General features: G+C 44.9%; 1 protein-coding gene and 1 non-coding gene across 2 annotated transcripts; one reads left to right on the top strand and one right to left on the bottom strand.

Annotated features, from left to right (window-relative positions):
- Positions 1-4,223: 4,223 nt before the first annotated feature.
- Positions 4,224-5,397, bottom strand: LOC142198360 (fucolectin-1-like). The gene is made up of 3 exons (XM_075269351.1): positions 5,328-5,397; positions 4,901-5,174; positions 4,224-4,392 (listed from the first exon to the last, which is right to left on the bottom strand). The coding sequence occupies exons 1-3, from the start codon at positions 5,395-5,397 to the stop codon at positions 4,224-4,226; spliced, it is 513 nt and encodes a 170-aa protein (XP_075125452.1).
- Positions 5,398-14,830: 9,433 nt separating this feature from the next.
- Positions 14,831-14,983, top strand: LOC142198762 (5.8S ribosomal RNA). The gene has a single exon (XR_012715404.1). It is a non-coding gene; the product is annotated as a 5.8S ribosomal RNA (ribosomal RNA).
- Positions 14,984-15,309: the final 326 nt, after the last annotated feature.

The raw sequence follows: 15,309 nt of genomic DNA, 5'->3' as shown, positions 1-15,309 counted from the left end.
CCCAGTGTACTCATATCTACACCATACCATAGATCTATAGCCTAATATGTGTACTGTATGACTACTACCCCCAGTGTACACATATCTATACCATACTAGAGGTCTATAGCCTAATATGTGTGCTGTATGACTACTACCCCCAGTGTATACATATCTATACCATACTGGAGGTCTATAGCCTAATATATGTACTGTATGACTACTACCCCCAGTGTACACATATCTATACCATACTAGAGGTCTATAGCCTAATATGTGTACTGTATGACTACTACCCCCAGTGTACACATATCTACACCATACCGGAGGTCTATAGCCTAATATGTGTGCTGTATGACTACTACCCCCAGTGTACACATATCTACACCATACCGGAGGTCTATAGCCTAATATGTGTACTGTATGACTACTACCCCCAGTGTACACATATCTATATCATACTGGAGGTCTATAGCCTAATATGTGTACTGTATGACTACTACCCCCAGTGTACACATATCTATACCATACCATAGATCTATAGCCTAATATGTGTACTGTATGACTACTACCCCCAGTGTACACATATCTATACCATACTAGAGGTCTATAGCCTAATATATGTACTGTGTGACTACTACCCCCAGTGTACACATATTTATACCATACTAGAGGTCTATAGCCTAATATATGTACTGTATGACTACTACCCCCAGTGTACACATATCTATACCATACCGGAGGTCTATAGCCTAATATGTGTACTGTATGACTACTACCCCCAGTGTACACATATCTATACCATACTGGAGGTCTATAGCCTAATATGTGTACTGTATGACTACTACCCCCAGTGTACACATATCTATACCATACCGGAGGTCTATAGCCTAATATGTGTACTGTATGACTACTACCCCCAGTGTACACATATCTATACCATACCGGAGGTCTATAGCCTAATATGTGTACTGTATGACTACTACCCCCAGTGTACACATATCTATACCATACTAGAGGTCTATAGCCTAATATGTGTACTGTATGACTACTACCCCCAGTGTACACATATCTATACCATACCATAGATCTATAGCCTAATATGTGTACTGTATGACTACTACCCCCAGTGTACACATATCTATACCATACTAGAGGTCTATAGCCTAATATATGTACTGTGTGACTACTACCCCCAGTGTACACATATTTATACCATACTAGAGGTCTATAGCCTAATATATGTACTGTATGACTACTACCCCCAGTGTACACATATCTATACCATACCGGAGGTCTATAGCCTAATATGTGTACTGTATGACTACTACCCCCAGTGTACACATATCTACACATTACTCTATAGTAGTAGTAGCAAGTGTTTGTTTGGGTTGAGGTCCAGCCCCTCTACCTCATTGTCATTGAACCACTTCTTCAGTAATCTTGATGTCTGCTCCTGGTCGTTGTCCAACGTGAACACTATGTCGTCTTCTTCATGCCCATCGTACTCGAGTATACAAAGTATCTCATCTTGTAGGACACTCACATATAGCTCAGCACTGGGACCATTGGATCTCACTATCACCTCCAGTGCCGTGTTTGTCGCACCAGAACTGAGACCTTTGGGGTGAGCTGACTGGTTGACTCCAATATTTTGCCTGGACGTCCACCGCTTGGCTTATGAATGGACGGACTTACTGTCTTGGCGCTCACATGATGCAGTTTGGCAATTTTATTGGCTGAGAGATCGCTATCGATGAGCTGGATGATGTGGCTTCTCTTTGCAGCTGATCCTCGATGTGACCTCTTGGGATTCTCCTAATAACACCCTGAGCTATAGGGGATGTGAGGACTGGACGCAATGAGTAGTAGACAAGAAGATAAAGATTTTTCCACCACCAGGAGCAAAACAGTAATAATGCAGTCACAATGAGAATCTGAATAACTAATCATATGCTAAATAGTTACAAGTCACATTTGCGTATGAAATAGCCAAGAGGATTGTCTATAGAATGATGGAAGTCTCACGTTCCGAGCTGTAGTAGATGGTGAGATCTGGAGCCTGAATGTCACAAGTTCTAATCATTGTTACCCTTTTGCTCATCAGTGTAAATCCCCTCAATATTTGGTGTGACCTTTTCCCTTTGGAGGCGGAGTCCTGGAAGTGATGATATGGCCCCCGCAGGGCCATTGTCCAGTCCAGTCTGTCTTGGATCACATGAAGAGACAGAAGGATTGGACAAAACTGTTCAGGACACTCGCCCCCCTCCTCTTGGTGTGGAATGTTATTATTTAGGGGGTCTGTGTTAGTTTTTAGGGAGTCTGGCATCTGTATTCCTTTAGAGACCTGGTCTAGGGTCTAATTTAGGATCTATATTTGTTAGGTGATCTGGTCTGGGGTCTAATAGATTAGAAGGTCTGGGGTCTGCATTAATCTTAGATGATGAGGCCCCTTTATATGATCTATTGTGATAATAGTCGTCAGCCATGTCTGACAGTACAGTCACAGCCTCACAAATCACTTTATTTAGTACTGAGGGGGATATCGTCACTCCATAAGGAGAGACCACCATTTAGGTGTGTGGAGTCCAGGTAAATTATAACCAGTTATTTATTTTTTTTATTAACGTTTCAATCCTTTGGAAACAAAACATTCCCCACCTCCACCATGAGACAGAGGAGTCCAAAAAACTATAAGGAGATGTTTGGTGGGGTCTTTCTATTACAAGGTGGCTGTGTGGCTTCTACCTGGCATTGGGAACACTGTGGTCCCTGAGGATAAAAGGCTAACGTGACGAGATGACCCTCTATGGTACGGTATGATGTTAGTAATGGAGGAAACATCCTGACGGTAGACCCCAGGGGCCTTTATTTGCTGTTGTCTGAAGGGTATATTTTTCAGGTATTTTTCTAGAAGGGCTTAGCTGGAGGTGTGCTCCTGTATGTGCCCCAACCTCATCTGTACCTCCACAAGTGCCCCAACCTCATCTGTACCTCCACAAGTGCCCCGGCGTCATCTGTACCTCCACAAGTGCCCCGGCCTCATCTGTACCTCCACAAGTGCCCCGGCCTCAGCTGTACCTCCACAAGTGCCCCAAACTCATCTGTACCTCCACAAGTGCCCCAACCTCATCTGTACCTCCACAAGTGCCCCAGCGTCATCTGTATCTCCACAAGTGCCCCGGCGTCATCTGTACCTCCACAAGTGCCCCGGCCTCAGCTGTACTTCCACAAGTGCCCCAACCTCATCTGTACCTCCACAAGTGCCCCGGCCTCAGCTGTACCTCCACAAGTGCCCCAACCTCATCTGTACCTCCACAAGTGCCCCAGCCTCAGCTGTACCTCCACAAGTGCCCCAGCCTCAGCTGTACCTCCACAAGTGCCCCAACCTCATCTGTACCTCCACAAGTGCCCCAACCTCATCTGTACCTCCACAAGTGCCCCAGCCTCAGCTGTACCTCCACAAGTGCCCCAACCTCATCTGTACCTCCACAAGTGCCCCAACCTCATCTGTACCTCCACAAGTGCCCCGGCCTCAGCTGTACCTCCACAAGTGCCCCAACCTCATCTGTACCTCCACAAGTGCCCCAACCTCATCTGTACCTCCACAAGTGCCCCGGCCTCAGCTGTACCTCCACAAGTGCCCCAACCTCATCTGTACCTCCACAAGTGCCCCGGCCTCAGCTGTACCTCCACAAGTGCCCCAACCTCATCTGTACCTCCACAAGTGCCCCGGCCTCAGCTGTACCTCCACAAGTGCCCCAACCTCATCTGTACCTCCACAAGTGCCCCGGCCTCAGCTGTACCTCCACAAGTGCCCCGACCTCAGCTGTACCTCCACAAGTGCTCCGGCCTCAGCTGTACCTCCACAAGTGCCCCACAGATCCCTCCATACACTGCACTATATGAGGGATTCGGGAAAACTGCTGCCCCTTGGATGTAAAATGGCCGTGAAAATTTGACTTTTTCATGGCAGTTTTCACCCCCGGCCATGTGAATGAAGACTTATTTGTGTCTTCTCAGAAGCCCCAGCCTTGTTCTTACCTTAGACACTGGCAGGGGCAACCGCTCGGTGACGTCCTGAAGACCCCAGAAATCCTGCAGTATTTGGGAGGTTGCAGTGATAACACCAGGAGACATCTGAAGACGGTTTTATTTTATGTTATAATAACACATAGGGTTTTTTAATAAATCCATGATATCTCCCTTGGGAGACCCTTTTATATATGAACTTGTCATAAAAGCTAAAAGCACAGGCATTCGTTGGATTCGGGAACACCGAAAATTTCAACCTCGCAGACCTGAAGATAGTTGTGTTTTTCTTCCAGGAAGATGTTAACGTATCTTCCGACCATGTAGTTGCACTGGAAGGTCTTGGTGCCCCCGTCAGGTATAGAATTTATTTCTGCACAGCTGTAATGTAATACGGAAACAATCACTATAGGACCATTATTATAAGGGGGCAGCTATAGGGGGTGCAGAGGTAGGAACTGCTCCCGAGTCCTGGAGACTGAAGGACCCAATGGAACATCTACCACAGAAGAAGTCATCAGTAATATGATTGGCCCATAATGGTAAGGGGATGTCCTGTTACAGATTTTTCATTGGGTCCTAGAAGATTCCAGTTACTCCCCCTGATTATAAGTATCCTAAATGTGCCCCATTTCTAGTGAGTAAATGCAACATGTTTCTGTTGGAATGACTTCTTCAGGTGCTCTGCACATGACCAATTCTGGAGAGGAGTAAAAACCCACCATGACAATATTGCATTGTATATTTCATCATCCGGTAACTAGTTATGATTAAGGTGGGTTGATATCTACGAGCTTGCACCCACCAGTTGTCCCCACCTCATATCACATGGTACTCCCAAAGTTCCCTAATACTTAGAGCCCCCTCCTTCATATACATCAGTACTCACATGGGGTTACTATTGCCATTGTTCTCCAGAGAGTTCCCAACCAGGAGTTTGGCCCCGTCCAGCCATGCACCACTGTTAGTGATGGCAATCTGGGAGATCTTGTAGGGTCTCAGGAGGTCCACTCTCCACCAGGGAGACACCTCCGCAGTAGTCCATGAGCAGGATCCACGGCTATAATCGGTGTCCAGATTCCCGTCTATGGCATTTATAGCGCTGGTGGTCCCGCTGTATACGGTGGACTGGGTTGCACGACCATGTAGGGCGATATTTCTAGCTATCCGGTTAAAAAAGAGGAGAGGAGCAGAAGATTAACCAATGAGGTAGAGACTTGTATACAACTGTGACAGGTACAGAGACAGGACATATATATATATGTATGTGATTGTATATGATAAATATATTATACCTCCGCTTGTGTATGTTTTACTGGGCATAGAGTCCTCAGCAGCAGCAGTACACAGAATCCACAGGAGGGCGGCGCTATGGAGCAATCCCATTCTCCTTATGTCACCGATACAATCTACTGTAGACTCTGAAATGACAATATTCATACATTTAATACATTCACGGATGACAAAGATTATTAGATAGATTTCCATAGGACTGCACAACTACAGCCCCAAGTGTGGGCTCAAAAGTGGCCCATAACCTTTGTTACTCACTCAGCCCGCCCTGACCAGTGAGGCATGGTATATCTCTGGGGCCATATATGGAAGCATGGTATATCTCCGGGGTTATATATAGAGGCATGGTATATCTCCGGGGTTATATATAGAGGCATGGTATATCTCTGGGGCCATATATGGAAGCATGGTGTATCTCCGGGGTTATATATAGAGGCATGGTATATCTCTGGGTTATATATAGAGGCATGGTATATCTCTGGGGCCATATATAGAGGCATGGTATATCTCCGGGGTTATATATAGAGGCATGGTATATCTCTGGGGCCATATATAGAGGCATGGTATATCTCTGGGGCCATATATGGAAGCATGGTATATCTCCGGGGTTATATATAGAGGCATGGTATATCTCTGGGGCCATATATAGAGGCATGGTATATCTCTGGGGTTATATATAGAGGCATGGTATATCTCTGGGGCCATATATGGAAGCATGGTGTATCTCCGGGGTTATATATAGAGGCATGGTATATCTCTGGGTTATATATAGAGGCATGGTATATCTCTGGGGCCATATATAGAGGCATGGTATATCTCCGGGGTTATATATAGAGGCATGGTATATCTCTGGGGCCATATATAGAGGCATGGTATATCTCTGGGGCCATATATGGAAGCATGGTGTATCTCCGGGGTTATATATAGAGGCATGGTATATCTCTGGGGTTATATATAGAGGCATGGTATATCTCCGGAGTTATATATGGAGGCATGGTATATCTCTGGGGTTATATATAGAGGCATGGTATATCTCTGGGGTTATATATAGAGGCATAGTATATCTCCGGGGTTATATATAGAGGCATGGTATATCTCTGGGGCCATGTATAGAGGCATGGTATATCTCCGGGGTTATATATAGAGGCATGGTATATCTCTGGGGCCATATATGGAAGCATGGTATATCTCTGGGGCCATATATAGAGGCATGGTATATCTCTGGGGTTATATATGGAGGCATGGTATATCTCTGGGGTTATATATAGAGGCATGGTATATCTCTGGGGCCATGTATAGAGGCATGGTATATCTCTGGGGTTATATATAGAGGCATGGTATATCTCTGGGGTTATATATAGAGGCATGGTATATCTCTGGGGCCATGTATAGAGGCATGGTATATCTCTGGGGTTATATATATAGAGGCATGGTATATCTCTGGGGTTATATATAGAGGCATAGTATATCTCTGGGGCCATATATAGAGGCATGGTATATATCCGGGGTTATATATAGAGGCATGGTATATCTCTGGGGCCATATATAGAGGCATGGTATATCTCTGGGGCCATATATGGAAGCATGGTGTATCTCCGGGGTTATATATAGAGGCATGGTATATCTCTGGGGTTATATATGGAGGCATGGTATATCTCCGGGGTTATATATAGAGGCATGGTATATCTCCGGAGTTATATATGGAGGCATGGTATATCTCCGGGGTTATATATAGAGGCATGGTATATCTCTGGGGTTATATATAGAGGCATAGTATATCTCCGGGGTTATATATAGAGGCATGGTATATCTCCGGGGCCATGTATAGAGGCATGCTATATCTCTGGGGTTATATATGGAGGCATAGTATATCTCCGGGGTTATATATAGAGGCATGGTATATCTCTGGGGTTATATATATAGAGGCATGGTATATCTCTGGGGTTATATATAGAGGCATGGTATATCTCTGGGGTTATATATAGAGGCATGGTATATCTCTGGGGTTATATATAGAGGCATGGTATATCTCTGGGGTTATATATAGAGGCATGGTATATCTCTGGGGTTATATATATAGAGGCATGGTATATCTCTGGGGTTATATATAGAGGCATGGTATATCTCTGGGGTTATATATAGAGGCATGGTATATCTCTGGGGTTATATATAGAGGCATGGTATATCTCTGGGGTTATATATAGAGGCATGGTATATCTCTGGGGTTATATATAGAGGCATGGTATATCTCTGGGGCCATATATAGAAGCTGTCACTGGCTGTCAGTGTAATTGTCAGGTTAAACATTGCTACATGTGTACATAAGGATACTATGACAGTCTGGAAGGCTTGGGCATGTTGACAACTCAGCTGTCTGATCGCTCTCTCCGTAACATCAGGGGAGTCAGTAGGCCGCCATACACATTAGATAACAAGCTGGACCTGCCTAAATTACTGAGCTCAGGCTATATCATGTCAAGTATATGACACGTGTCACTCATGAGGAATCTTCTGCTCAGTTATAGAGACCTCATCTAAGGTGATACAAAGTATCAGACATTCTACTCATGAACCAGAAAGCTCAGGATGGGCGGGGTGTCATTAACCGTTTCATGAGTGTTGCAAATCTAATATATGACAGATAATAACACTAATAACACTGCTACATCTATAGATACAGACTATGTCAGCGCCCAGCTCTGCTACATCCAGACAATGTGGCTCCAATGTCTCCCCCTCCCCCATACTATGTACATTGTGTGATATCTAATATGTAATAGAGATCTTACCTTACTGTATGAATGGTCACCAGCTGTATACCCAATGGGGGGATTCTCTATTATATATCCCTGTGTGTCCCCCGCCCCGAGCAGTCAGTGGAGCAGATTGGTCAGCAGATATTGGCGAGCCGTCCGGCCTTATGTACATAAAACTACTGAACATTGTAACAAACTTTGACCAATATTTACTGTCTGACATCTGTGTCATCAACCAAAAAATAAAAAAAAGTTGGATTGATTTGTGCCAAATAGATAAACCACCATGACCTCGCACATTGTCACATTTGGAAATGTCGGAAGCTCACGAAAGCAAATCTACAGGGGATGGAGTCTGGCCGCTAACATTGAAGGTAACTGAGCTCCTCGCTGAATACTTGCTAGAATCCCAACAAACGGCATCTTTCATTGCCCAAGATGGTGAATCCTATTATAGAACCGGGCAAGGAACACGAGTAGACCTGGCCAAATACCTAAAAGAGTAGAGAAGCCATCCTTCCTTGAGGTTCCTCAAGATGGCGGTGAATGCACTGGATGAAGCAGACATGGAGAGCACATGAGAGCTACAAGCTGGCGGCCGTTACCCCGAGGGTCACAGACTGGCTGAGGTGCACTGGCTCAGGGGTTATGAAGACTGGTGTTAGTGGTCGCAACAGGCCTTAGCAGTCACATTGGCGCTCATTATATTTTAGTTTAGGATGGTTTGTCCCAAAGATTTGTTTGTTTTGGGTTGGATAAGTTTGTCACGACCTGGAAGTGAAACTACAATACACTGGGGTCTCTCTAGGGTTATACTCACATGGGTCACGCCTAGGGTTGAGCGATCGGGATCTGAAAAGATCGCTATAGAGTAAATTTCGTGATCGTAATCAGGTTCCGATCCCGCCTAAAAGAGATCGGGAATAGAATTCTGATCCTGATCGTTCAACGCTAGTTACCTGCACAGAACCGCTGCCGCTCCCCGGAGCTCCGGGCCGTTGTTCTCTGTCCTCTCCTCTCTCATTCTCACGCCAGCAGAACGCTGTGCGTGCCCCCATCTCCCTAAGCTAGTGTTACTGATGCTGGTAGTAGGCAGAGCTTGTTGTGGCTTAGGCAAGTGTGGGCGGGTACAGGGCGGGGAGACGTAAGTGATTTACTAGGGGGGCTGAGGCGCGTACGGCACTCTGCTGGTGTCTGAATGAGAGAGGAGAGAAACGGACAGAGAACAACGGCCAGAGCTCCGGGATCAGCGTACACACTGGGACGGGAGGCGGCAGCGGTTCTATGCAGGTAACTGGACAGCAGGGGGGACTAAGTAGCCGGCAGATTTTTTAATCACTACACAGCATGGAGTCCAAAAATTGCAGCCTTCAATTTTTGGACTCCACACTTTGTAGTGAATAGGATCGTTTTTAAAATTCGATTTTCGATCATTAAAAAATCCCATTGACTTGCATTAGGATCGGAATTGGGATCGGGATCGGGTTCAGATAGAGAATGATCAGAAATCAGATGTTAAAAATTATCCTGAAATCTCAAGATCGGCTCAACCCCAGTCACACCAATATTATGACGTCTTTGAGACATTGGCATGAAAATGTATGCTCCGCCTGTTTTTGTGACATAATGTACTCATGACATGTATAAACTAGGCCAAGCAGATTTGTTGGCTCTTCCCATATTTTGGGACGTCTCCATCTATTTCAGGAGCCTCTTGGACATTTTGCAAGACTTGATGAGTATGTGTTACTTTTGCTATTGTTACTAGAGATGAGCGAACACTGTTCGGATCAGCCGTTCCGAACAGCATGCTCCCATAGAAGTGAATGGAAGCACCTGGCACATACACTTTGCCGGTGGCCGGCCGCTTAACCCTCCGCCTGCCGGCCACTTCCATTCATTTCTATGCATGCTTTGAGCGTGCTGTTCGGAACGGCTTTTCCGAACAGTGTTCGCTCATCTCTAATTGTTACTAATATTTTGCTGTAAATTGTGATCTGTTCTGGAGATGGGACCATGGTGGAATAGTTAGCTTGTTGGCCCTATTATTTTTTTTATTATTATTGTTTATTTACATAGGGCCATTAATCCCATGGTGCTGTACATTATTATATTAATCCCATGGTGCTGTACATTATTATATTAATCCCATGGTGCTGTATATTATTATATTAATCCCATGGTGCTCTGTACATTATTATATTAATTCCATAGTGCTGTACATTATTATATTAATCCCATGGTGCTGTATATTATTATATTAATCCCATGGTGCTGTACATTATTATATTAATTCCATGGTGCTGTACATTATTATATTAATTCCATGGTGCTGTACAATATTATATTATTTCCATGGTGCTGTACATTATTATATTAATTCCATGGTGCTGTACGTTATTATATTAATCCCATGGTGCTGTACATTATTATATTAATCCCATGGTGCTGTACATTATTATATTAATTCCATGGTGCTTTACATTATTATATTAATCCCATGGTGCTGTACATTATTATATTAATTCCATGGTGCTGTACATTATTATATTAATTCCATGGTGCTGTACAATATTATATTATTTCCATGGTGCTGTACATTATTATATTAATCCCATGGTGCTGTACATTATTATATTAATCCCATGGTGCTGTACATTATTATATTAATCCCATGGTGCTGTACATTATTATAATAATTCCATGGTGCTGTACATTATTATATTAATTCCATGGTGCTGTACATTATTATATTAATTCCATGGTGCTCCGTACATTATTACATTAATCCCATGGTGCTGTATATTATTATAATAATTCCATGGTGCTGTACATTATTATATTAATCCCATGGTGCTGTACATTATTATATTAATTACATGGTGCTCTGTACATTATTATATTAATACCATGGTGCTCTGTACATTATTATATTAATCCCATGGTGCTGTACATTATTATATTAATCCCATGGTGCTCTGTACATTATTATATTAATCCCATGGTGCTGTACATTATTATATTAATCCCATGGTACTGTACATTATTATATTAATTCCATAGTGCTGTACATTATTATATTAATTCCATGGTGCTGTACATTATTATATTAATTCCATGGTGCTGTACATTATTATATTAATCCCATGGTGCTGTACATTATTATATTAATCCCATGGTGCTGTACATTATTATAATAATTCTATGGTGCTGTACATTTTTATATTAATTCCATGGTGCTCTGTACATTATTATATTAATCCCATGGTGCTGTACATTATTATATTAATTCCATGCTGCTGTACATTATTATATTAATTCCATGGTGCTGTACATTATTATATTAATTCCATGGTGCTGTACATTATTATATTAATTCCATGGTGCTGTACATTATTATATTAATTCCATGGTGCTCTGTACATTATTATATTAATTCCATGGTGCTGTACATTATTATATTAATTCCATGGTGCTGTACATTATTATATTAATTCCATGGTGCTGTACATTATTATATTAATTCCCTGGTGCTGTACATTATTATATTAATTCCATGGTGCTGTACATTATTATATTAATTCCATGGTGCTCTGTACATTATTATATTAATCCCATGGTGCTTTACATTTGGGGGTTACATACAATACACAAAACATACAGGTAGATATAATACTAACAATGACTGACTGGCACAGTGGGGTAGAGGGTCCTGCCCGCGAGGGCTTACAGTCTATGAGGGAAGGGGGGTAGAGACAGAAGGAGAGGGGGAGACTGTACAGATGGCGGTGCGGTGATAGTGTTATTGGGGGGGTGTAGGCCTTCCTGAATAGGGGAGTCTTCAGGGCCTTCTTGAAGCCTGTGATTGTGGGGGTCAGTCTTATGTGTCTTGGTAAGGAGTTCCAGAGTATGGGGGATGTACGGGAGAAGTCTTGGAGACGGTTGTGTGAGGAGCGGATGAGAGAAGAGCGGAGCAGGAGGTCGTTGGAGGATCTGAGGTTACGTGTGGGCAGGTAGCGGGAGATTAGGTCAGAGATATACGGAGGGGACAGGTTGTGGATGAGGTCAGAGATATATGGAGGGGACAGGTTGTGGATGAGGTCAGAGATATATGGAGGGGACAGGTTGTGGATGAGGTCAGAGATATATGGAGGGGACAGGGTGTGGGTGGCTTTGTATGTTAGCGTTAGTAGCTTGAACTCAATTCGCTGGGCTATAGGTAACCAGTGGAGGGACTGGCAGAGGGGAGCAGCCGATGAACATCGGGGGGGTGAGGTGAATTAAGCGAGCAGCGCAGTCTAAGGTGGACTGGAGGGGGGCGAGGGTGTTTGCTGGGAGTCCATGCAGAAGGGTGTTGCAGTAGTCTAGGCGGGAGATTATGAGGGCATGGACGAGCATCTTGGTAGTTTCAGGGGTGAGGAAGGAGCGGATTCGATGGATGTTCTTGAGCTGGAGGCGGCAGGAGGTGTTGAGGGTTTGAACGTGTGACTTGAAGGATAGGTCGGAGTCCAGGGTAACCCCAAGGCATGGGGCCGTGGGACTGGGGTAATTGTGGGCCCTATCTTAAGATATGAATCTGAGGAAAAAGAGGCAAACGTGAGACGACAAGAAGCTTGAGGAGAAGGAGCTGGAAATAGAGGACATCATGCTGGGCAACTGGGGGACTGGCCAACCTTTGGGGTGTCTATGAGGTCTTGGAAGTCTTCCCAAAAATCATGCAGAGTTGGTAAGTGTGGTCTTATCTGGTATCACCGCATGTTACAATATCTCCAAAATTATCTGTAGTTTTCCTAGCCGTCGCTGGTCACACAAATAAGTTCAATGATCAGAAGAACATTACAGTTCCAGAGAAGTCTGATATTGATATTGTCCCCACCGCTCACTGCCGCCATGTTTGTACTGGTTCTATGATCTGTGCACCTTGGCTTCTCCCAGTCTATGGAGTGAGGATTTCACAATGAAATGGATTTCTGCAGAATTCAGGATTGTTGTTGCACAAAAACAAAAATATTTCGCTCACTACAAGGTCATTGAGAAGTATAACGTAAGGAAAAAGCGCAACATAATTAGGAAGAGAAATGCAAACTTTTTCTTCTTATCTTAGTATCTATGTCATGTTCTTTCTCCATCATATAAACTTTGCAGATATAAAAGACATATCTGTTCTTCAAACAACAAGTTACTAAATTCATTATTAGCTGATACAATTGTTTCGTTACTTTCTATCATTTCTGTTTGTATATTGAAAAAATATCGTTTGATGGTGAGCAACCTGACAAATTTGTTAATGTCCAATAGCGTCTCAAAAAAATTAAAGTGTTCAGTCGGAACAAAGTTCAATCCTTTAGATCAGGGGTCTCAAACTCACAGTCGGGGTGAGGCTGGGTCGCATCAGGATTTCCCAATTTTTTTTTCTAAAAGTCGCCATATTCTGACAGTCGTAACTTTTTTATTCATAAGTGTACGGGGATGCATAGGGCGTCTTTTTTTGCGGGGCCGGGTGTACTTTTTAGTTCTAGCATTTTCGGGAAATGCTATTGCTTTGATCACTTTTTATTCAAATTTTTATCAGAATCAAAACAGTGAAAAAACGGCGGTTTGGGACTTTTGTCTATTTTTTCCGCTACGGCATTTACCGTGCAGGAAAAATATTTTTATAGATTTGTAGAGCGGGCGATTTCAGACGCGGGGAGACCTAACATGTAGGTGTTTCACAGTATTTAACTACTTTTATATGTGTTCTAGGGAAAGGGGGGTGATTTGAATTTTTAATACTTTTTATATTTTTTAATTTTTTTTTTTTTTTTTTGCATTTATTAGACCCCCTAGGGGTGTTGAACCCCAGGCGGTCTGATCACTAATGTAATGCATTACAATGCTAATGCATTGCAAAAAATCATCATTTCTTTTGCAGCCTGCAAACGAAAGAGATTGCAGACAAGCCTGGGAGCATTGTAACGGCTCCCAGCTGTCATGGCAACATGACGTCAGCCCTGGAGCTTGCTCCAGGCACCGACGATCACCAGCAAAATGGCGGCGCCCATGCACCGCCGGGAAAATGACGCCTCCGGCACCTTTGACCGTGGCGCCAGAGGGGTTAATGTCTCCAATCGGTCCCGAGACCGATCGGAGACATCAGCGCCGATTGTCTACTGCTTAAAGCAGTAGACACCCGGCGGCTATGGCGGCCGCCCGGCTCCCGGGCGGTCGCCATAGTTACACACCCGACATGCGACACACCAATTCCTCCTTCATTTTGGCTATGTCGTCTCGCCCAGAGACAAGAGGTCCGTCCGCAGGGATGGGGGCGCTCCGGGCCCCCCACTCCCCGGGAAAAAGAAACTCGCTCCCGAGCCGCACAACCCTCACCCAGGCAGGATGCATGCACACGTGACCCCCCAGTTCCGCGGAAGGGGATGCCGCCGGCACTTCCCCCTTCCACCCGGCGAGGGGCCCTTGAGAACCCTAACCCCCCGAAAGGCCCGGCACCGGGTACCACACGGTCCGCCTCCGCCTTCCTCTCCATAGAGGTAGGCGGTTGGCGGGCACAGAAGGTTGAGAAGTCTCCGCTCCCCTCCTCTGGCCTCTGGGCCCGGAGGTTGCCGCAGGGGGGAACGGAGCGCCCGGGCCATTGGGTCGAGCCCCCCACAGTTAAACGTTTGTGAGTCTGCTGAGACCGTCCAGGAGATGAAGGCCGGGAGGGGGGGCGAGAGCTTCCCCACCTGAGCCTTCACGGAAGGGCGCTCGTGCGCCCTCAAAGAGTCAGACGCGACTCTTAGCGGTGGATCACTCGGCTCGCACGTCGATGAAGAACGCAGCTAGCTGCAAGAATAGTGTGAATTGCAGGACACATTGATCATTGACACTTCAAACGCAACTTGTGGCCCCAGGTTCCTCCCGGGGTTACACCTGTCTGAGGGTCACTCCTCCTCGTTCGCCTGCCCCAGTGGCCGGCGCGGCTGGGGTGTCTTCGCAGGGGAGGCCCGTCCCCACCTACGTCCCTCAAGGGCAGACCGCTCTCCCGCTACCTCGCCTCGGCAAACCCCTCCCGGCGGAGCGGGCTCTGAGCAAGGCTGTCTGTGGTGCCCCTGTTACCTCTTGTGTCACCCCCTCTACCTCATAGATTGTAAGCTCTTGTGAGCAGGGCCCTCAGTCCCATTGTGTGAAATGACGTTCTTTGTTATGTATGTCTGTATTTGAACCCTACAAATTGCACAGCGCTGCGGAATATGTTGGCGCTATATAAATA

Source organism: Leptodactylus fuscus, chromosome 3 (genome assembly GCF_031893055.1).
Source record: "Leptodactylus fuscus isolate aLepFus1 chromosome 3, aLepFus1.hap2, whole genome shotgun sequence".
In the NCBI taxonomy this organism is placed as follows: Eukaryota; Metazoa; Chordata; class Amphibia; order Anura; family Leptodactylidae; genus Leptodactylus; species Leptodactylus fuscus.
Note: the sequence above shows the minus strand (reverse complement) of the source record. Positions and strands in the feature narration are given on the sequence as shown.

Excerpts from the sequence above, each read along its gene's own strand:
- LOC142198360 (XM_075269351.1), bottom strand. The coding sequence starts at position 5,397 with ATGGGATTGCTCCATAGCGCCGCCCTCCTGTGGATTCTGTGTACTGCT. Across the intron at positions 5,175-5,327 it reads TGCTGAGGACTCTATGCCCA|CTAGAAATATCGCCCTACAT; the intron begins GTAAAACATACA and ends TTAACCGGATAG. Across the intron at positions 4,393-4,900 it reads AATGGCAATAGTAACCCCAT|CTGTGCAGAAATAAATTCTA; the intron begins GTGAGTACTGAT and ends ATTACATTACAG.